We start from the raw sequence: 23,615 nt of genomic DNA, 5'->3' as shown, positions 1-23,615 counted from the left end.
AGAATCCTGGGCCTGCAGTGAGATCACTCTCAGGATTGTGCTCTCAGGCTCTGGAACTCTCTCCTGTCCCTGTCCTCCTTCTTTCTCCCCTCCCCCAACACACCACCTCAGGCTGAAGACCACCCCACACCTTCTGCAACCAGTAGCAGGACTGTGACCACCAACACCACATACTACAATACAGGGAAATAAATCTGACTCTATATTGGATCTGTTCCTTTAGCTCTAACCACTGTGCCATTTTCTAGGCTTATTCTTGCCAGCTGTGCAACCTTTTGTAAATGAATATTGCCTTTAGCCTGTCTGGTAAACAGAAGAACCTTCTCTCAAGGCTCTGAGGATATTAACACTTCTGCACTTATATAAAGATAAGTTGCAGAATAGAAAATAACCTCTGTTTTGTTGGAAGTTTTGCAGGAGTACCATGACCTGGCCTACGTGGACAGCTGCAGAAACAAAGAATTCCTGCAGCAAGAATTTTGCAACAACCAACCACATCCTCTCCCTTGTTTTTCTGTATGAAAGGACCCTGTATTCTGATTGGAGGATGACGGTTCTCCAAGACATTAGTTTGCCGGCTTTCTGAATGAAGTCCTATTCCTTGCCCCAACACCTCGTCTCCCGATTTATTGGCCTGTGGTGCAGCTAGCAGAACGAGTTTGGACTCAGTAACAACATGAGTTTTGATTTACTCTAGTTCCTGTTGCCCACTTCAGGGGCTCAGTTCCGCATCTCTGTAGCATCCATTCACCTTCTTCCACAGCCTGGCACCTGGCTCCCCAAACACTGAGTTCAAGGAAGTCAAGTCAGAGGAGGTAGCAGGGAGAAGTTAAGGCTGATTGGCTTTCCTTCTGGCCCAGCTGTCCATGACTTTCCTGCCCTCTCATTTTCTTCTGTGATGAGGAGTGGGCCCGGTGAAGGAAGCACTTTCTGGACGTCCAACAGAACTCCCTTTATGGCTCTTTCACGTCCCCTCCCATCATGCAGCTCTTTTGTTATGCAAACTGTAAGCCTGGAAATGACCGCTCTGGCTAGGATTTTTGCTCTAGAAAGAGTGGCAACCACGGAACCCCAACCTCTTGGGACCCTTTCCATCCTCAACATAGGGCCCTCCAACAGGGTTTTCACCTAGCGCGCCGCGCCACCCGCGCGAGGCCGCCTGCCTCTGGCGGCTCTGCGGGTAGGCGGGCCTGCAGCCCGCGGGCCCACCCCCGGCACGCCCACCCCCCGGCACGCCCACCCCCGGCACGCCCACCCCCCCCGGCACGCCCGCCCCCGGCACGCCCACCCCCCCCGGCACGCCCACCCCCGCCCAGGCGGGAGGCGACGCCTGTGCAGTACGGCCGCGAGGCGGCCGTTGGCCCAACGCCTCAGACCAGCGTTTGAGCGCCATGACGGAGGAGGCGAGGCGAAAGAAGGGGACCGGCGTAGGGCGGGTCCCGAGCCTCGGGCTCTCCGAGACCCACAGCGGGCCACCCGGGTCCCGCCGCGTCACCGCGGCCAGTAGGCTCCCCATGGGCTCAGCGCCGTGCCGGGGTCAGCCGTTCTCTCCGGTCTCGGGACAGGTGAGCACCTTGATGAAGGCAACGGTCCTGATGCGGCAGCCCGGGCTGGTGCAGGAGATTGTGGGCGCCCTCCGCAGGGGCGGGGGAGACCGCTTACAAGTACCGCCGGGGGCAAGGTGGGGGCGGCCGGGTGGGGTTGGGGGATGGCTGGGGAGGCTCTTATGTTTCTAAAGCCTGTCTGTCTCTCTGGAGATGCCCTTTTTTTTTTTTTTTTTTTAACACTTTTTTTTTAAGTGGAGTTAGTGGGGATTGAACCCAGGACTTGGTCCATGCTAAGCAGGTGCTCTCCCACTGAACTATTTCCCTCCCACCAGGGGATGCCACTTTTAGCTTAAAGTAGGTTCCCTCTCCAGTAACTGAGTACCTTTGGCAAGTCACTTTTTTTGGTTTCTCCCATCCCTGATTTTAGCAACCTCCAGAAAGCTGCGTCCACAAATAAGACAGTAGGTTTGAATGCTCTGTCTAGGATAAAGAAGCTAGGGAAAACTAAGATTCTTGGTGCTGATGGGTTCCTGAAGAAATTAATAAAGGCAAAATTTATGTAAGAATTCTTTCTTTTCCTTTTTCAACAGTTATATTCTTGTTGAATTCTCATATTTTTAGAAAAATTCTCACACAAGAAAACATTGAGAATCTTAACACATTTAAGGAATTTTCTGTCTTCGACAAGCTTGGTATTTAACCCTCTTTTGGACTGATGATTGGGGATTCCATTTGCTCTCATATTTTGAGACCATGCATATATTAAAATTAGAATTCTTTACTTAATCAATTCCCATTTTTATTGGGTATTGTTACTGACCCATCCCGTGTGACACGTGATCCCTGTAGTGGCTTCCCTAGAGTGTGGAAGTTCCTGGCATGTGGAAGGAGACCTTTAACCAGAGAAGGTACATAGATGCTCCCCGTGAAGGTGGTCCACCTGACGTTGGCAGTGTGACAGTTACCCCCTAACATGCTGCGTCCCAAACTACAGCCTTCCAGTTTCACTTGCGTGATTTCTGCCATATCTGTGTAAATTGCCCTGCTTTTAAAGACCTGAATGTAATTAACTTGAAAAAGAAACAATCTTTTATGAAAGCATGAGTTTGATATGTTAGTTTTCCTTCTTTTTCTAACATTGAAATGAATCCAAAATTACTCAAATGAATAGTGTTTTTATCCATTTCCCCCCCTCCAAAGTTATCTTACCTACCACCTGAGGAAGTGTACCTATTTGGGGAAATACAATATTAAATCAGTTCTTCTTGGTTAAGTGCTGATGTGATGCTGAGCTAATTTGTAACAGCCACAGCAGCAAAATCCTAATAACCTCTCATCTGAGAGCAAAAGCTCTTTATATGGTTGATGCTTGGACCTCACTTTCTCAGGGTGAGTGCAGAGGGAAGTTCAGCTGTGCAGATCCAGTCACTCCATTACATGAAGTCACATCTAGGTGTGATTTTTTTTCTCACACTGCACAGTAAGCCTCTGCTGGGGAAAACCTGATGTGGACTACTGGCTTTTCTCTTCATTTTGGATGTCGCAGCTCAAAGCACTCCTTCACCACTATTACCCAGTTGAGATTGACCCACACTGGACCATCAAAGAGAATTTGCCCCACATGGTGGAATGGTAAGTGATGGTGGTGGTGAAACGCCGCTAGCTTTCACAGTGGGTTGGTCTGGGAGAGGGTCTGTTTTTCCTGAGCTTTGTTGAGGAGCAAGCTCCTGTACCTTACCGAAAGCCACAAGCTCAGGTGTTATAGCTAACTGACCAGACACAGCCAGCGTTACTTGTGGCTGTGGCTACAGTAGGGGGCTTACGGAGAATCTTTGGAATGAGTTAGAAGCCCTTTGGTTTGGGGTATTAAGTGCTTTGGGGCGATAACCCTCCTAAGGAAGCCAGTGTCACTGGGCAAAGCCCCAGTTCTCCAGAGAGTGGGGTCACAGAGGAAGGGACTCAGGAGAGCTTTGACCTCAGTGTCATCTCGCCAGCTCTCGTCTCGACTGTGCTGTGTTGCTGTCTCACCCTCTTCCTTTAAGGACAGCCAGGGTTCTTCAGGAAGTGGCTCTGAGGGAAAAGAGGCCTCCTCTGCCATCAGAACTTCCAGAGGGGACACAGCCCTGAGATGGGAGAGGACACTTGACTTAGTGGTTTGAATTGGGGGGTTTGTGGGGCGTCTGTTTCCGGGTGGACCAAAGTGCATGCTCTCCTATGGCAGCAGAAGGTCCAGGGCTTTCAGAGAGCCCCGGTGGTGAGAGTCCGATGCAACACTCAGGTGAGCTGCCTGCTCTGGAAAACATTTCTGCCATACTGTTTGGAATGGGTTTGCTCACAGAAGAGAAGGCTGGGAAGGAGTGGAGTGGAGTTTGTTGCTGGAAGAGTCAGAAGAGACATGGCACCGTGAGCAGCTGACGTGGAGAAGGTCTTCTTTTTCCTCTCTGGGCACAGCCAGGGGATTGTCTACCCCTGAATGTTTCCTCAGAAGGAGTCTGCCAGTAGTGGGTATGGTGCGAATATGACCAGGGCTCCATCTCCTAGAACAAACAGTATCTAGCTCCTTGTTCCCAATGGTAAAAAGACTTTCCAAGTCCCCATGGTGACTGGCATTCTTTACCCAGACACGAGCTGGCCAGCCTGGGACCCTTGATCATCCGTAGCCTTCACAGCGCAGCTCTCTCTGCTGGAGCATTCTTTACTGGAGGAGGGTTGAGGGCACTTAGAAGGAGTCAACACGGGTCCCTGCCCTCAAGGATTGTGTCCTGATTGGGGAAAGACGCTAGCTCACGGAAAGCCAGGGGAGTAGAGACACGTGCAGACCCAGTAAGTGCCCGGGGCGGTTTGGGGTATTCCTCTGCAGAGCTGCCCCAGGACAGCTGCCTGGTTGTATTTCCTAAGGCAAAATAATCCAGGAACAAACAAACAAAAAAATAGGGGCTCATTTATATGAAGTTCAGGGACAGGGAAAGCTGATCAATGGTGATGTGAAGTCAAAATGGCTTTGACTGGGAAGGGACACTAAGGAACATTGATCTGGTTAGTAATTACTTGGGGGTATACATATGTAAATATTAATTAAGCTGAACTTGTAAAATTAGTGCACTTTAACCATTTACTGTATGTGTTTTGTACCTCAATTTAAAATGTTTAAAAAAATTTTTTTAAAGTAACCCAAGTAGAAAATAAAGAACAGTAGCAGAGGCAGTGCCATTTCAGAACCCATTGATCTCTTTTCAGGAATGGGTACAAGATGTTCTTCAACACCCTCTTCCAGAACAGCATTCCGCTCTTCATCTTCTCCACGGGCATTGGAGATATCGTGGAAGAAATTATCCAGCAGATGAAAAAGTGTTTCACCCCAGCATCCACATTGTGGCTAACTGCATGGAGCTTGATGAAAACGTGAGTCAAATCTCATTTGGGCAGGGCCTGGGAGAGGGGTGGGGACCGCCAGCTGGGGGGCTTCTCCCTAAACATGAACCCTGGTGGGGGAGGGGAAGGCAGGCTGGCTTCTTTCCTCCTGGACAGTGATTTATTAATTAATGCCATCTAAAGACAGTTACTTTTGAAGGACCCACTTTTGGGTGTTTGGACAACAGTCAGCTCTCTGCCAGGGAGGACCTAGTTTAGGGGTCACCCAGGCTCCATGTCACTGTCGTGGATCATGTGCCATCCGAGGTACTCAAGGGCTTGGCTTGGACTTGTTTTTCTGGAGCTAGAGGTGGGCTGCTCTGACTTGCCCATCTTCTGACTTCTTCCCCTTAAAACCAGTGGCTGGAATTTTCATCCCTTGGACCCGTGGTTAGGGTGTGGCCCACAGCTGAGGTGAGCTGGAGCAGTGCTTGCATCACAGGCCATGTGCCTCCGCCAGAGGAGGTGACTGACAATATTTGATGGTCCCTGTTAGTTTAAACCAGGGGGTGTAAACTTCTTCTGTAAAGGCCAGGTAGTAAAGATCTCAGGCTTTGTGGGCAGTACAATCTCTGTCACAACTACTCAACCCTGTTGCACACAAAAGGCACCATAGACAAGATGTATACAAATGGGCCTGGCTGTATTCCAGTAAAACGTAATTTACCAACAGGCTAAATCTAGCCCACGGGCCCTCGCTTGCTGATCCTGAGTTTTGACTGCAATGAAGTTCTGGCACTATCTATGGCTTTCTGGATTCCCTTTCCTCTGTGGCAGAGACAGTGGGAAACTGGCCCCAGATGGATCCTTATAGCCCTTCTGTCTGTCCCTTGTCTTGATGATTTAGGGTTTCCTAGGGGTATTCAAGGGCCAGCTCATGCACACATACAAGAACAGCCCTGTGTGCGAGAACTCCAGCTACTTCCAGCAGCTGCAGGGCAAAAGCAACATCCTCCTGCTGGGAGACTCCATGGAGGACTGCACTATGGCTGACGGGTTCCTGAGAACATTCTCAAGACTGGCTTCCTAAATGACCAGGGCTCTTCAGGGCCGGCTTCTCCATCAGTTCCTGTTAATAGCTTATTGAACGCCTTCTGTGTGCTGGACACTGTGTGAAGTATTAGAAGTAGAGGTTAGACACAGCCATAGTCTCAGAGGAAACACAAGAGATACAGTGGCTACAGCTGCGTGTGCGGCACGTGGTATGACCCGAAGGTCAGAGGGACTTCATCATAGCCCACACTTCCTGAGTGCTCTCTGTACACCAGTCGCATTAGCCAGTTAATCAGTACAGTTGTACTCTGAGGTTGTGACTGTTATACCCAGTTTACAAATGAGGATACTGAGACGGGGGTTAAGTACCTTGCCCAAGGTGACATAGTTTAGGAAGTGGCTGGGCTGATTACCAGTCCTCTTAAATCGTACCTGTAGGGCATGATTGAGGTGGGAGATAATAGATGTTTGGGATGTAGGTTTATAATTTAGAGAAGAAAAACACAAGAACAGACCAGAGGTTGACGGGGTGAAAAGTAGTCATAAAGGGGCACAGCGTGGCGTCAAACTAGAGGGCCACCAGGCCTCGCCTGCAGTCAGCAGGTGCTGAGTGAAGCCTTGTAAAAGTTCAGTCGAGAAAGATTAGAGGTGACCTCTGGTTTTTTTGTTTCTAATCCTTGGGACTCCTTTTCACACTGACACAACGGTTAATTGCGGCAGCCTCTGCCCATGGCCATCTGTATCTCCAAAGGGCAGGTCCCGGTAACCTTCAACTCCTCCTGGGGGGTGTCAAAGCTTGATGCCCTCCTCTCCAGCCCCAAGTGGTCAACCGCAGGCAAGGCAGAAGGCAGGGCATTTGGGGGACCCTCGGGCTCTCCTCCCCAGGCAGGGTGAGGCTGCATTTACGCAAGACCGTTGGTGAGGGGTGGGGGTAGGGCTGGGGCCAGGTCACAGGTGGGAAATGGAAGGGACAGGCCATTAGTGGCAATGCAGGCTGAAGGCTAGGGTCAGTGTGGCATGGGGATTGGGCTGGGAAAGGGGAGGGCTCTGAAGCAGGGTGGTCTCAAGGCCAGTCTCTGTGGGATTAGAGGGCTGCTGTGCCCCTGCTCATTGGCGTCTCAGCCATCCCGCCCCTCCGCGGCCCCACCCCCTAGCTTGCCAGAGTGCTGCAGCCCTGAAGCCTCAGCCCCAACTCTGCTGGGCACTGTTGGATCCTGAGTTAGAACCCTGAACTGGACTTGGAGCTGCCACAGCCTGAACCCATGAAGGCTGTACTACAGCCTCCTCAGGTGGCCCCAGAGGCTGAGCGGGGTTCTCCCACATGTCTGCTTCAGGGCTGTAGGACGTTCACCCTCCATCGTAGCTGCTGGAGTTATGGTGAGGCCCAGATTGAAAGGTTTAACTGTGACGAGTTTGAATGCTGAGCTTCAGCTTGAGAGCTGGAACTGTCAACTCACGATGCACTGGAGATTGTGCTACAACCTCCTGAGGTGGCTCTGAAGGCTAGCTGGGGCCTCCTGCTGGGCTAGAGAATGTTGTTTTGTCCCTAATGTGTTCCAGGAGTGGGGCTGGGAACTCCTGTTGGATTGGAGAAGACTCCTCAGTGGGGTCGCAGGTTTTCGCACCCCTTGATAAGCGCATGGGGAGATTCAGGTGAGAGATTAGAGGATTGCAAAAGACAAGTCTCACTCAGCCCAGGGGAGTCAGAGGTCAGTGGGACAGAGTCCAGGGACCGTTCCGGGAGCTGAACTGCCTGGAAGAGCAGCCACAATGGTTGCCACACAAAAGAGGGGTCATGGGAACCAAAAGCATGTGTACATGATCTGCACATGATTTGGGCACAGCGACCCTCACTGGCCAGGCACGCTGAGTGGAAACCCAAGCGTTACGGCAGCCTGAGTTTTGAACTCTTACCTCGTAGAGATGACTGGTGATCTTCAGCTTGATCTACGTCTGCAGCTTTAATTTTACTACCTTTGGGTTGAGGAGACAGAGCTGGGACCTAATTCCAACCCCAGCCTACCACTGGAACCTCCTCTGGGAGCTTTTGATGCTGGGTTAGCTTGTCATTCCCATCTTGACGTGGAACAGCAAACTGATACGGCCCAGTGGGCAGCTCTCCATCTGTATTCCTGTCTGGGTATGGAAGCAAAGTCTCAGTCAACTCCTGATGAGGCTGTAGAGAAGGAATTAAAGGAGTAATTAAAGTCCCCCAGCTCTGAGTTGGAGGTCAGCTGGATAGAGTCCAGGGACCATTCCAGGGGCTGAACTCCCTGGGCCAGAAGCCAGAGTGGTTGCCAAGCAAAGAGCTGCAGCAAAAAAAAAAAAAAAAAAAAAAAAAAAAAAAACACGTGGAAACATGATCCAAAGACAATTTGGGCATAGTGACCCAGGCCAGTGGGACACTGGCCAGGCACGCTGAATGGAAACCCAAGCGATATGGCAGCCTGGCTACATGTGCGCCCCTCCCCTGCTTCATGCCCCATCCTTTATTTATGACACACCTTTAGTGACATGACCTTTATTAGGTCAGGGTGGAGATCCAACCAGAGTCAGGCTTTTTCCCAGGGTCCAAGCTCTCCTTCCCAACTGTATTTCGACCTGTTGTACCACCATCATTCTCCTCATCAACATATTTGATTTTTCTCTTTCCTGTACACCTCCCCCCACCCCACCAACTCTAGACAGTTACTAAATCTTGTCAGTTTTTCCTTTGTAGTGCTCTCAGGATTTCTCTTCTGCTCCTGTCACAACCACTCCAATTCAGCCCATTCTCACTTTCCTCCTAGATTTTGCTACAGCATTCTATTTGGTCTCCCTGGATCAAACTTTCCTCTCTAGATCACACTACATCTGGAATCTAAAATAAGCTTCTTATTTTAATCACTTATCTCTTTTCCCTGAAAATTTTCAATGGCTCCCTGTATCTTATAGCATATTTTTCAAACCCCCATTTGTGACAGTCAAGGTCTTTCATAAGCATATCTTTCATTGCTGCCTAACCCAATTCTTTACAGCTAGATTGATCTATTAAATCCTGATAATTCCTGCAACCACATCTTTCCCTAGACTGTACTCCCTATTTTTACTCTAACAAATCACAGCCAGTCTTTTAAATCCCAGCTAAAGTTTTAGCTTATCCGTGCAGTTTCCCCTGACCTCCACACCCCAGTGATTCCAGGTTCTGGTTAATTACAGCACCTCTCTGTATCTCTTTTAATACTCAATTACACATCACCTCCTTGTTAAGGTGTATTCCCTTTCTTCCCACCTATCACTGTCATTTTCTGGAGACAATGCCATACTTCTGTGGCTCCCACAGTACTTAGCTTTGGGTTGGGCATAAATTGGGTGCTATATATAGAAATCCAGAGGGTAAAGATGAGTTCTCAATATAACTGAGGGATCAAATAATAATAATGGCTAACACTCAGATATATGCTAGGCACTGATAAAAAAGCTTTACATGTATTGACTCATCTAAATCCTATGAGATGGTGACTATGATAATCCCCATTTTCCAGATGAGAAAACTGAGTCACAAAGCTAACAAATGGCAGACCTGGATTCAAACCCAGGTAGTCTGACCCCAGAATCTCTATTCTTAACCACTTTGTTGTATTACCCACAATGGGATGGGGAGAGGGACATGGTGCTGGAACGAGGATGGAGCAAAAATGAGAGAAGAGTAGATGTTAAGAAATTAAATAATGGAGTAAAAAATAGAGAAGGAAAAAGAATAAGGGCAATTATAAGTAAAAGACTAGAGAAGAAGGAATGATAGTAAGAAGGCAAATGAAGATAAGAAATTGCTTATAAGACAAAAGGTAAAAACAGTCAATGTGAACTAGGGAGATGAGGAAGACCCAGGAAGACCTCAAAGAAAGGCTGCCAGGTCAGGCAGGATGCAGAGAACAAATGAGGAAAAGCAATTCTTACAGGACGGTGAAGGTGCCGTTGTAGCTGTTGGGCTCTGGCACGGGCACTCTGCAGAGCCTCGCCTCTGGGCTGAGACCAACGCAGGACAAGGTCTCATTACTGCAAATGCAAAGCTCACAGACATTTATGCTTGTGGAAGAATTCTTTTCTCGTTGCTCCTTTTCTGGGGTATATGTTACAGAATGCATCCCTGAAGACGGAGTCGAAGGCGAAGGTGTCTTAGGTGACCCTGGGTGTTGAGTTACAGTAAATTCCTGTTCTACCTCATGATGCCTTAATGGTTGAACTAAAACCTCCTGAAGTCCTCCATCCTCCTGAGAGACTGAAGCGCCTACTTCCTCAGGGGCTCTGAAGGCTGAGACAGAGCCCCTGCTGAAGGGGAGGTGGTTCTGTCTCTTCTGTGGTCTCTGGAAGCTGAGCCTGGGCCTCTGCTTGGGGTGGAAGAGGTTCAACCTTCTCAGGGGACTGCGAATTTTGAGCAGGAGCCTCTTGCTGGGGTGGAGAGTCAAACTCCTCAGTGTGCGCTGGACAATGATTTTGGGCCTCCTGCAGGGATGAGGACATTTCAGCCCCCTCAGGGGGCTCTGGAGGTTGATCTGGGCTTCCCAGAACATCCACAGGTAGGTTCTCCTCAGGGTAAAAGTCATCCATACTGGAATCCAAATAATCATTGTGCAACTGTTTGGCAAGTCGTCGATGGTGAACTAAACCTTTCTTCAGGGTGAAACAATAAACTTTGTTGGTTTTGAACTCTTACCACCTAGAGGTGGGACAAGTATTTCAAATGCCTGGTGATCTTCGGCTTGATCTACATCTACAGCTTTAATGTTACCTTTGGGTCGAGGAGACAGAGCTGGGGCCTGATTCTGATCCCAGCCTAGCACTGGAACCTCCTCTGGGAGCTTTTGATGCTGGGTTAGCTTGTCATTCCCCTCTTGATGTGAGACAGCCACACCTCGATATGGCCCTGCGGGCAGCTCTCCATCTTTAGCCCTGTCTGGGTATAGAAGCAAAGTCTCAGTCAACTCCTGATGAGGTGGGGCCAACATCTGGGCTGTAGAGAAGGAATTAAAGGAGTAATTAAAGTCCCCTGGCTCTGAGTCGGAGGTCAGCTGGACAGAGTCGAGGGACCATTCCAGGGGCTGAACTGCCTGGAATAGCTAGCACCCACAATGGTTACCATGCAAAGAAGAGCCACGGGAACATGATCTGCAGACGATTTGGGCACAGCGACCCAGGCCAGTGGGGCTCTGGCCTGGTGTGCTGAATGGAAACCCAAGCGATACGGCAGCCTGGCTAGATGTGCACCCCTCCCCTGCCTCATGCCCCACCCTTTATTTCTGACACACCTTTAGTGACACGACCTTTATTAGGTCAGGGTGGAGATCCAATCTGAGTCAGGCTTTTTCCCAGGGCCCAGGCCATCCTTCCCCCAGCAAAGTTGACACCTCCAGCCGGGCCCTCTCTCCAACCCCGGCCTGGCCCCCAGCACAACGAGGCAGGATTTGGGCTGCAGACCAGAGTGGCCCCGGACTCCAGCAGCGCAGGGGTGGGGGTGATGGTGCAGAGCTTCCCAAGGAAGTCACAGGGCCTGGCCTTCGGGGAAATTCAAAAGTGCTAGTCCAGTTCCGGCCTTCTGAACTCCTCCTCCTCAAAACTGAAATCTGAGAGACATTCTTCCTTCCCTTGGCCACACTGCTTCCAAGAAAAGTAACTGACCTACAAAATGAGTACCAGTTAGGGCAGTGGGAGGGGAATACAATTTACAGTTATTCTAAAGTGTTGTCATGTCCTCTAAACTCTCAGGATCCATGTCTGATTATAAAATTCACCACTCTATTATTAGGGGTTACCACTGAATCAGTGATGACTCCAAAATTTCTACAGGAAGGGTTTTGGAGCGGGTGAGCAATTCATTCTGGGAAAGAGTTGGAAACCAAGTGAACAGCCCTTAACATTAGCACTGGAAAATTTCGCCATCTCACCTTGTCTCAGCACAGCCGTTAGTCTAGAAAAAATTACAATGCCACTTTTCAGAGGTCTACCCTGTGTGCACACACACACACACACAGAAGACACCTAGGATGTTAAAATCAGCATGTTGAGGGGAGGGATAGCTCCGTGGTTAGAGTGCATACCTGGCAAGCACAAGGTCCTGGGTTCAATCCCCAGTACCTCCATTAAAAATAAACTGGGGGAGGTGGTGGGAAGGGATAAGTTGGGAGTTGGAGATTTGCAGATACTAACTACTATGTACAAAATAGATAAACAAGTTTATATTGTATAGTACAAGGATCTATATTCAGTGTCTTCTAATAACTTATGGTTAAAAAGAATATGAAAACCAAATATATGTATGTTTCTATATGACTGAAGTATTGTGCTGTACACCAGGAATTGACACATTGTAAACTGACTATACTTCAATAAAATTATATTTTTAAGAAACAGAATATATGTAAATGAATAAAAACCTAATTACCTCCTCCCTCTCAATGAAGTCAGCATGTCAAATAATTTTCTTGAAATACTGCAACTAGCACCCAGTTTACTTCCTTCACAGCCCTTATAATCTCTTTAATTTTAGTCCTTTTTAATTATCTGGCACACCCTCTGGCCACTAAACTCCATGGAGAAGGAGCTTCATCTTATTCCCAGTGTCAAGCACTTAACGGTTTTTAAATGGAATTGATTCCAAGATTGGCCAGTGAGGAATGGGTCTGTTGTTATAATCGGCTTTCTGAAAACTTTAGCATCGATACTGAATCCCTTCCTCTCACATTTCACAGGAAGCTAGACTTTTTAAAGCCCAAACATGGATATGACTGAAGTGTCCCTCACTTAAACTGAATTTAAAATAATTTGGTATAAATTGAATTAAAATATCTTGTGCAGAAAAAACTTCAAATACTTTTTCAGAACATAACCATCTTTTCTTTCTCTGCTTTCTTCTCTTCATAACAAACTTGACAACGCTGGGGAGAGTTACATAATTAGAAAAGAAATCTAGCTGCACATTAAGTTCTCAATGACACGAAACACATTTTTACTCATTAAAAAAATCTTACATGCAGTTCATTAATATTTTCTTTTAGAAATTACTTTGACAACTTAATCTCTAATTCAGGACATCCATATAATTGATTTACAGAAAGGTTTTTCAGCAAAATATTTCACATAAGATATGTATGAGATGCTGAGTTCTGGGTAACAACACACCTTATTTGAAAGGCATTCATAGTTTTCAAACGCTGCAGCATAATCCAACCTAAGGCCATAGTTACTTGGTTCCTAAATGCCTGGGATTCTGCTTGAGGGGAGTTTTAAAAGGCCTGTGTCTTCTCCTGTGTCCACAACTGCAGAAGCACGCTGATGGCCCTCAGTCCTGCTCTCCAAATTGCAAATAAAGGGTCAGAGCCAAGGGTCAGGACTTCAGGAAAAGCCCCAGAAATCCCCTGCCTCAAAAGCAATTTCAGAGTTTCACATTTCCCTAAGGATGACAGAGCTGAGTGGACAAGCCAAAGTCTTCTAAATCCTGCTGGTTGTTTTGAATTACGGCGACACTGGCTGGGTGCCCCTTGAGTTTTTATCTCCACATACTTGAATTAAATCCCGTACTTCCTCTTCAGTCCTAGCACCTGTGACCTCTTCACAGGGTCTGTACACCACAGCCATTTTACTGTTTTCTGAAATACAGTTAACAAGGGTCAGCTCAGAACTTTTCTTGTTCTAAATCTTCCTGTATACAACGGTAGCACCCAATAATTAGACATTCTTTTGATTTCTAAAAGCAGAAAATAAGAGCATTTTCCTAGCAGTTCCCTCAACTGACACTTCAGTATTTATCACAACTATTTGTGAAAATGTATATAAGAAGTACCAACTTTGCTTGCTTCAAAAAACTTTATGGTCTTAGAAATAAGAACTGAGAAATAATGACACAGGAAGTAAAAGCTGTCAGAAACAAAAATGTTCAATCATAATATGATTAAATAGTAAGGCATTAGGTGGGGGTCAAAGTGAGTTCAAACCTGGGATGGACACCATCGGACTATAACAGATACTTCATATTAGAAACAAGGCTACTGTCTGCTCCTTGGGACCAAAATTCCACCAGATACAACGAACAAAGCTTTGGGGTGAGAGAGAGAGAAAGGGAGAGAGAATGAGAGAGAGAGAGAGAGAGCAAGCATTTGAACACTGCTGGCAGAAACTGGCCGATGTACCTTTTGGGCAATACAACTTCCCTCAAGGCAAACTAGAGTCACGAGGCTTTCTGGTCTAAGGAGTTGTGAGTGCAAGTAAGGAATACCTTCAGCATGTTAGGAACAGGTAAACAACCCAGACATTTAGTTTGGTTCTTAAAGGTTGTTAATCAAAAGTTGACAGCTGATGGGGATTCTGCCTGGTGACCAGGGAAGTCAACCTTCACAGGAAGGACTGCCTGCACTGGGAGGCTGAGACCAATCCATGGTCAACTCTTAATAAGCAAGTAAGGTCTCTGAGAACTTCACTAGGCTTTCTCAGTCTCTCAGTCTGCAGGGCTGTGAAGCAGGGGAATGACTCTGCTCCTGGAATAAACAATCATAAAGTTTCCTTTGGGCGGAGCCTGTGACGTTCTCACCACTGTGTAACTCAGTAGGGAACACAATCGATGCCATTTAACAGCATGACCACTTTCAAGGCTCACAAAAACGTAGCTAATTTATTATAAGAATCATATTCACACAACACATGAGAAAAGAAAACAAACTGAATTGACTCCAAAAACATAATCTAATACTAAATCTAAAACTCTGCAACAGGGAAACAACAATAATAATAACAGCCAACATATTTTGTCTGCTTACCATGTTCCAGGCACAGTTCTAAGCTTTTTACATTCACCATCTCATTACTCTTACACGATCCCCCATGAGATGAGCTGAATTACTAACCATATTTTGCAGAAAACGATAATGCAGCTTAGAGATAATAAATACCTCCAAAGCTCTCTGGCTAGAAAACCTAAAATTGCATTTAAAAAACCCTAAGAGACAGAGTTAGGACTCAAACACATGTGTCCAAGGCTTATAATCACTCTACCAACCTGTATAAGCAAGCGATCGAGAAAGAAGAGCTGGATGGAGCACTCTCTGTGTGAAGTGGGACAAGGCGGTCTGCATCTGCACGCTGGACACAGTAATACTTGCTGTCATTCTTCTCAGAAATGCCCCAGAGAACAAATTTGAGACCACCGCTGTGAAAGAATTTAGTGACTGAAAGAATATATAGTGTTTTAGGTGACCATTATTTTTTAGCACTTCAAGGACAACCGAGAAAGTCTTAGAGTGGGCAGGGTATAGCTCAAGTGGCAGAGCACATGCTTAGCAAGCATGAGGTCCTGGATTCAACCCCCAGCACCTCCTCTAAAAACAAGTATATAAATGAATAAACCCAATTATCTCCTCCCTCAAAAAAAAAAAAAAAAGAAAAGAATAAAGTCTTACCTAAAACCACAATCAGCAGTTTCTGGAATGCATCTGTCATAGCCTTTGAATAGCAAGCTTCTGGGTTATTTTCCTTTTCATAAGTAATGATAATGGCCCTAAATCCAAGAAAAACAAATTGATTTAAAATGCCTATCTGAATAACTGATTTTTATGTTATACATTTAAAAAGAAAAATGCACCTGTAATTCTTAGATCATTCTCAGAGCAACTAAAGGTAGGCACAACACAAGCGTGTGGTCGAATGGCTCTGTTATAGACATATCCTGGCAGGGCACATTTTTACTGCCCAGATCAATTCTGGAAGTTCCTGAAGTACTAGACGGGAGATGCAAGCCAAGAATGTGGCACAAATCTCACATCATACAGATTTCAAATGGACAAGCTGAAGCTACACTCCTGCTCTCCTGTGCTTAAACGGCTGGAAACACACAATGAAACAGAGTTGGTGGTAGTGCAGATGATCTGGCCCCTCCCAGAGCATCAGCCACTCAGGTGGATGGTGGAGCCTCCTCTGCTGTGTCCAGTGCAGCTCGGGATCATGTCTGAGGACGGGCGACGAAAGACTTAAGAAACAAAGAGACAAAGTAAAGAACAAAGATGGGACCAGGGGACTCAACATCTCGTGGATCTGGAGTGCCGAAAGCTTGGTCAGCATCATATTAATCAGGAGTATACAGCTCAGAAAAAAATGTGATCAAAGATGTGGGGCTTTGGATATTTCATGCGATAAGCACTAAGTTCTGCTTGCTGGTTAACTGATTAATTTGAGGCCCATCCCTTCCAGGAACAATCACCCCCCTCCTATGGGTATGCAAAATTTCTGAGTCAATCCTGTCATTGCCTCCAGGACATTTCAAGATAGCAGATACTTCCCCTGGGTTCAACAGCATGCTTTCATGCCAGAACAAAGTTCTGTTAATGGATGATCTGGCTTTCCAAGACTGTCCATTGTTTCACCCTAAGGAAATAGCTGCCCTCCTTCGTGCCCTTATGGTCAACGTCAGGATTGCTCACCACAAATTTTCCTTAGCATAATACGTGCTATAGGTCATCTACTGCACAAAACATTAAAACAAAGCAAGCATGTGCATTTTAAGCAAGCAAGTGTGAATATAATATTTTAAGCTTATGGAGATTTAGGAGTCGCTTCTTTTCTAGCTGTTTGTTGTCCAGCAGCTTGTTTTCCAGCATTTTGTTTCCCAGCACTCCTCCACTCCATTAACTAACAGACCTGCCTCTGACTTAAAACCCTAACTGCAACTGCCATGGGTTCTAGGAAAAAACTCAGTACCAGCTGGAAAAACCCTTCTAGGGATCTACATTTGACTTTATCCACTCAAGTCCTTGTATAGGAGGCAAAGGACTGAACATTTACACAAGAGTTTAAATCTTTAGATGATTATTTTGTTGGGATAACTGAAGGCTACAAGAAATCTGTATTGGAAAGGATTATTTTAGCACAAAACAAATTATTAACCAAAAATGGAAAAAAAGAATTTTTCCCTCCTCCTAAACTTCTTGACAGGCAATCAGCTCTAAAATTTTAAAGTTAAAGGTTCTGTCAGGCATCGCCTAAGATAAGAATCTGTATCACAAGGCAGAAAAACTCTGCCCAGGGTTTTAGTTGCTTAGCGAGAGTGATGATGTATCTGAAAAAAAAAAAGTTTTAGAAAGAAAGGAAAAAGGAGAAATCCCACCCCCTCACTACCCACCACACACTGGAAAACAGACCTTCCTCCAGCTTGTCCAAGGGTTCCTCGGCGATGCCAGCTCCAGGACTCCTGGCTTCATAGGATGTTAACATCACCTCTAAAGCACAGAACTTCAGGCTTTGCTTCTGATGTGGTGCCACAATACCTTCATTTTCCCTTTCTTCAAGGTCAGAAAGATCCTGAAGCTGGTAGAATTTTGGTGATGAGTTTTTCTGTTTTTTTTTTTTTTTTAATGGACGTACTGGGGATTGAACCTGGGACCTCATGCACGCTGAGCACATGCTCTACCATTGAGTTACACCCCTACCCAGGACTTCAAATTAAAGGCAAGACTTCAAAATTTTTTGTTATTAGAAGTAAAATCTAAACTCCACCAAGCCCAGTTAATAGTTGAGGTGTCCTGTTGCTTCAAAATCAAGGAAGACTTGCAAATGAATTACTAGATATGGACAACTATTTTCTATTATATATCATACAACTACTGGAGAAAATTAGGAACAACACCACCAAGTCATTGAGATTATCATCAATTCTAAGTGGCAGGGCAATGCTCAGACACTTTCACTTGGAGGTCTCTCACATCTCCCCACAACCCAGTTCTAGTCTTCTCTCTGAAGTCTAGGATTTCAATGTTGAAAGGAGTCTGGTTAGTCAAAGAAAATCTACACTTTACCTTTATGATCCTTTTTGACCATCCATTGAATCCAAAGTAGTAATTGGCCAATTCTTGGCATCTGGAGCTGCTTAGGGCAAGGGCATTAGGTTGAAACATCTTATGTCTGGTGCCCAGACGAACCTAAAGACATAAGAAGCCTAAAAATATTACAGCTTGACACAGAGATTTATTTTGGATACACCTGAGATTTACTAATACCAATTTCATAAGAGTGGTTGTGAAGATTAAATAGGACCACATTTTAAGCAATGAGTTCCTAGGAAGCCCTAAATAAATGTTATTACTTTTAAATCAATACTTTTCTGTATCACTTCCATGGCCCCTGATTAATCAGAAGCTTTCCCTGATCTCTGGTGGTGAAGGTGATGATGAAAGGAACCAAGGAAGTCCTGCAGAAGCCTATTACAGGCTTGTGGGTACACAAAGGAAGTAAATTGTTTTAGTTGTGTCATCCTGTAGCTCCTGCTTGAGAATATGATCTGAAGAAGAGATAAGTGGACCTGCCACTGAAGTAGGACCTGAATCTGTAGCAGCCCCACTCCCCAAGTTACTAACCCCTGTGAGAAGGAACACACATACCTCTATACATTTCATAAACTAAAAGAATTAGCATTCTTTCAGCATCATCTGCATTAGATTAGACTCTTCTTTGAGAGTGCAAATATCTCAAGTTAACTCTCTGAATAACTTACACATTACTGTGGATCTCTTACATTGCTAGTTTTTTCTTATATCTCTATTTCAATTTTTAGATAGGATGTAGTATAGAAACATATTCATAAAAATTTAAATAATACAAATAAAGTCAAAGCATTATTCTTTTTTCTTTTTTTCATCCAGCCTCCTTGCCCAAAAGATGGGAGGATGCGGTCAACTCCTTCAAAAAAAGGGGCACAGATGAAGGGGCAGACAAGAAAATCATTACAAGTCTCTGCCCAGGGAAGAAACAGTGCCAGGTGTTTCCTTGAGTATACACACAGGACGGTTCTTCCCTCACCAGGGGACCAGTCCTAGTGGTCCAATCTCCTGCTCCAGGAGCTAGGTGGTAGGAGAGACAGCCTTATGCTGGGTCCCACCCCTGGCTGGACTCCTGGGGCTGGCCCAGGCTGGGAGTGGGAGTCATTCTCACTGCTGGCTCCCTGGGGGAAGTGGAACCAGCAGAGGAGGCCCCTGCTAGGGGAAGACCAAGAAGAGAGAAGGGAGCCGCCCTAGCCCTGGACCCCATCATTCCATGCTTCCCCCTGATCTAGATCAATCTGACCTGGGCTGAGCCTCCCCACCCCACCCCCGCCCATGCCTTCAGAAGACTGGCCTAGGGCAGCCCCTGTGTGAGGCACTGGCCTCAAGACCTGACACTGTGACGTGCTGACAAAAGAAAAAGTAGACATCGAGGCAACAGAAGAGGAACAACACAACACTGGAAGGAACTCAAGTCACTAAGACAACCCCATCCCCTACCACTAGGGCACTGGAGCCCCAGAAGCCTGCTGGGCCCTCCAAAACCGTAACAGCCTCTGGAGACCTGGACCTGCCCCTCTTCACAAAGACCTTTCTCATCAGGGCCTCCCCATCTTCCGCTGGGTGGGGAAGGAGGGGCCCAGCAGACAATGCGGGAACAAGACTTTGGTCCTGCCCGTTCTGAACTCCTCCCCAGTGTGTTACCGAGTCCCAACTAGTTCTGCTGCCGCACAAGCCAATAAATCAGGAGACGAGGTACTGGGGCAAGGAATAGTGACTTCATTCGGAAAGCCGGCTAAGAGGATGGCAGACTAATGTCTTGGAGAACCATCCTCCTCCAGTCAGAATACAGTCTCCTTTTATAAATTAAAAGGGGGGGGGGGGTTGGCTGTTGCAACTTCTTGCTGTAGGAATTCTTTGTTCCTGCAGCTGTGCACGTGGGCCAGGTCCTGCAAAACCTCCAAGAAAACAAAGGTTACTTTCTATTCTGCAACTTGTTATCTTTATATAAGTGCAGAAGTGTTAATATCCTGAAAGATCAGAGCCTTGAGAAAAGGCTCTCCTGTTTACCAGACAGGCTACAGGTAACATTCATTTACAAAAGGTGAGGAGCTAACAATAAACCTAGAAAGCAGGGCACAGTGGTTAGAGCTAAAGGAACAGATCCAATAGTCACATTTGTTCTCCTCTATTACAAGTGCACTACCCTCCAGGTTCCTGGGTCTCTCCCTCTCTCTGTAAAGCACACCACAAACACAGCACTCTGATCTAAGCAAACAGTGCCTCGCTCTCTTCTCAAGACCTGTCCTTAGTCCCACTACTCAATCACAGCCCCAGCCCCTTCTCCCTCTCTATTCCACACCAGCAGGTCTCACCCTATTATAATTAATGCAACGAAGCCAGCTACTCTGCACCCCTCACCTCCAATGGCAGCAGACCTGTTCCACCCCACACCTGTCCCCAGTTACTCCCCACTCCGCACTCCCATTATTCCGCTACACTCCCACCTGCCATCACTAACCACTTGGCCCAGTCAAGCTCTGTAACTTTTTCCCTTTATTCTGCCTCCACCATTCTCTTACTATACCCCATGAACGTTACTCCGCACTCCGTACCCCAAACCCTTGACCCGGGCAGTCCCAGAACCCATGCGGTATTGACGGAACATGAAGAGGCCGCGCTGAACCCGGGCACCAGGGGCCTGTGGGCTGAGTACATGGTCCCCCGCGGGGGGGGGGGGGATGGCGGCGAGGAGGCGGGGAAGGGCCAGGGACGGGGCCTGACGGCGGCTCGCCCTTCTTCACCGGCCGCCGCCGTTCTGCCTGCCGCCCGCTAGTCAGCAGTCTCTCCTCTGGCCCAGGGGTAGCTGGAGGCCGCCGCCACATGCCCCGCCCCACCTCGGGCCTCCCCAAGCCGGGGGTCTCTGCCGGGCGCGCCTGACACAGCACCATCAGCCTCCCGCCGCCCAGGGGCGGGAGCAGGTCACAGCGAGCGGGGCGCGCCGCACTGTCGCCATTGGCTCCGCCCCCTCCCTCCTCCCAAGCGGAGAAGGGTGGGCGGGGCGGGACGGGGCGGGTGCGCAGGGGCGGCCCCCTCCCCTCCCCGACGCTGGCTCGCTCCCTCCCTCCCTCGTAGCTCCCGCGGGTAACCACTCTGGCCCAGTCGCCTCAACTGCCGGCACCACGTCCGCCTTTCGGGGTCTGGGGCCCGCGGCTAAGCGCTGAGTCGACCTCCGCCCCAAGTGGGCAGATAGACCAGGTGCCTGAGTCCGTGCGCTCAGAGAGAGCCCTGCGCCGAACCACCGCTTACCCCGCCAAAGCATTATTCTTTATTGATTTGTTTGTACATCTTTCATCACTAGTTTATAAGCTCCTTAAGTGCTTGAGAAAACCATACCTTATTGTTTTCTGGTTACCAGAAACAAGCATAGTCTTGACATAATAGGGGATTGATGGTATGTTGATTAAGTGAATGAATGAAGGAATGGGTGAATAAGAAAATGAAATTACTTTCTCCGTCTGAAGTTGCCTGCTGGGAAGGAGAAATGAAGACTGATTTTTAAAAGTTGAGTCTCATGGAAGCTAGCCCCTGAATGGAGTTGTTCTGGACAATTAGGACGCTTCAGAGGGCTCTGAGGTCCTGGGTAGTAGAGACAGTTGTCACCTGGGATAATCTTGCCACAGTTCTTGCTGGCCAGTGAAAGATAAAGAACTCATTACTCAGAAATGATACCAAATAATTGTTTCATAATCTTTCCAGTACCATCTATAATATCTGAGTGGCTATGTGAAATGGTCACAGGCTAGAATCAGGCAGGTCATAGACTCCAAATTAAAGAATGTCTGCCAGGGAATCGTTTCAATCACAGGGAGCAGGACCAGGATTGAAGAGGGTTAAACAGGGTACAGCAGTGGGAGGTAGTGTACCTGGAGTCACATCTGAGGAGAGTTCCCAAATTAAATCAAGGTTAAAATCAGTGAGGGAAGAAATGTGGGTAATAAGAGGCAGCAAGGTCAGTAGGAAGTAACTAGATCAAGAAGTCAATCAGAGAAGGCTTATGAAGACATACAAATATAAAAAAAAGGTTTCGGAAATCTAAGCCTCACTCACATATTCAATGGTCCTTGAAAAAGGAATGGTGGCTGAATGGAGGCACATAATGAAATGTAATTCTGGGGCTCTGAGGAAGTAAAATTGGATGGCATATTAATATGGAATAAGGTTTCTACAATGCATGAAAAAATATTTTAACCGTTTTCTGGGAACTAAGGAGAGTTCTAAATAGGCAGTTTGAGAGTGATGATGATGGTGTTACAGATGTTACAGCTGACAAAAGTTTGTCAAGCTCACACATTTAAAATCCACATAAAAGTAAATATAAACAAGAATCTTGTCAAGATTTCTTAAATTAAGGGGCAGCATAAAATGACATGGGGGTTTAACATCAGTAAGTTTGGGTTTGACGCCTAGCTTTCACATTTGTCATGAACCTTAAATAAGTCACTTAACCAGCCTGAGTTTGAGTTTCTTCATCTAAAAAAAAGAAAAGAAAAGAAACGAGGAACTGGGGGAATCAGTGGAGCAATGAATCTGAAAGCATTCTGTAAACCAGAGTGCTATATAAATGCTGGCCTATTATTTTTAAATTCATCATGTCATCCCTGTGGAGCGAGGAATTCCACATTTGGACCCACCTTCACTGGAGAGTTCTGGAAAAGCTGCTTCTGGTCGCATGCCTTTTGGGCTCTGCGGGCATCCCTTGCTGAATAAAACTCGATGATGGCATAGAAACCAGGACAGGCCACCGCCACATTTGGGGAGGCTCCGACCGAATACGTAAGTCCAAACTGGGAGAAGACTGTGAACAGAGAATGCTGTAGGGTGGTCCCACGCTACGTGCGTGCAAGAAATGTCACGAACTGCCCGTTCCCTTATATTCCCCGAGCCCTTCGCCACAGGCAACTCCGGTGAGGTTGCAACTCCAAACACTTCTCATTTCCCGGGCAAGTTTCCCTCTGAAATCCTAAGCTTCCAGAAGCATTAGGAGGTAACACACTGGCTGTTGAGAGTAACCTCTCAAGAATCTGTGGTGGTTAGGAGAGGGTATAGCTCCAGTGGTAGAGCGCATGCTTAGCATGCACGAGGTCTGGGGTTCAATTCCCACTACCTCTTCTAAAAATAAACCTAATTACTTCCCCCGCTACCAAAATGAATAAAATAATAGGTAGATAAAACATTTTTTAAAAATCTGTGGGGGGCAATTGACTGCTCAGGTCGCCCCCAGAACTAAGATTTCTCTCAGGGGAGACTACAGGAGGGCGAGATGCTAGAGCAGGGCCCGGTACTCCCAGTTATGGGGGTAAGGGCAGCTTTCTCGATCCCTCCCTTCCAACCTGCCAGCTCACTTGCAAGGCCTGGGTGGTGGGTCCAGAGCTCAGCTCCCACACCAGCAAGGTCTTGTCGCTCTCGGTGGGAACCGCAAAAGGTACCATCTCTGCCATCCCACTAATTGGCACCGGGCACGCGCAGCTCAGGCGCAAGCAGCACTGAGCCTGCGCACAGAGCGCCCGCGCTTTTTTTTCCAGAGGGGCGGGGCCAGCTCGGCGCGGGTGGGGCGAGGGCGGTGCTCTGACGGCTCCTTCACCCCTCCCACTCTGGGCGGGTCTCGGCCTCTAGTTCCCCTCCATCACCCCCACAGCGCCGCAGCCTCCAGGTCTTAGGAGTTTAGTGTTTCTATTCAAGTGTATTTTTTGGGTAGAGTCCAAAGGTTGAGTTTACAGGATCAAGTGGTGCAGATGTCTTTATAGCGGCTGGCTTCATCTTCAAACTCCCACAGAAGACTAGAGTACTAGGTAGTTAGCACTAACTACTCACGGAACTTTAAAAT

General features: G+C 47.2%; 2 protein-coding genes across 2 annotated transcripts; one reads left to right on the top strand and one right to left on the bottom strand.

Annotated features, from left to right (window-relative positions):
- Positions 1–1,347: 1,347 nt before the first annotated feature.
- NT5C3B (5'-nucleotidase, cytosolic IIIB) lies at positions 1,348–12,318 on the top strand. The gene is given in 7 exon segments (XM_032457190.1): positions 1,348–1,565; positions 3,029–3,178; positions 3,737–3,807; positions 4,744–4,890; positions 4,893–4,949; positions 5,806–5,956; positions 5,959–12,318. Coding segments are annotated over 6 exon segments (636 nt in total). The 5' UTR covers positions 1,348–1,565; positions 3,029–3,084; the 3' UTR covers positions 6,075–12,318.
- LOC102514790 (RAD52 motif-containing protein 1) lies at positions 11,486–23,229 on the bottom strand. The gene is given in 8 exon segments (XM_032457189.1): positions 11,486–11,609; positions 13,491–13,576; positions 15,380–15,427; positions 15,430–15,477; positions 17,114–17,279; positions 17,768–17,890; positions 22,423–22,602; positions 23,134–23,229. Coding segments are annotated over 8 exon segments (849 nt in total). The 3' UTR covers positions 11,486–11,507.
- Between the last annotated feature and the right edge of the window lie 386 nt (positions 23,230–23,615).

Source organism: Camelus ferus, chromosome 16, assembly GCF_009834535.1.
Source record: "Camelus ferus isolate YT-003-E chromosome 16, BCGSAC_Cfer_1.0, whole genome shotgun sequence".
Taxonomy (NCBI): domain Eukaryota; kingdom Metazoa; phylum Chordata; class Mammalia; order Artiodactyla; family Camelidae; genus Camelus; species Camelus ferus.
Note: the sequence above shows the minus strand (reverse complement) of the source record. Positions and strands in the feature narration are given on the sequence as shown.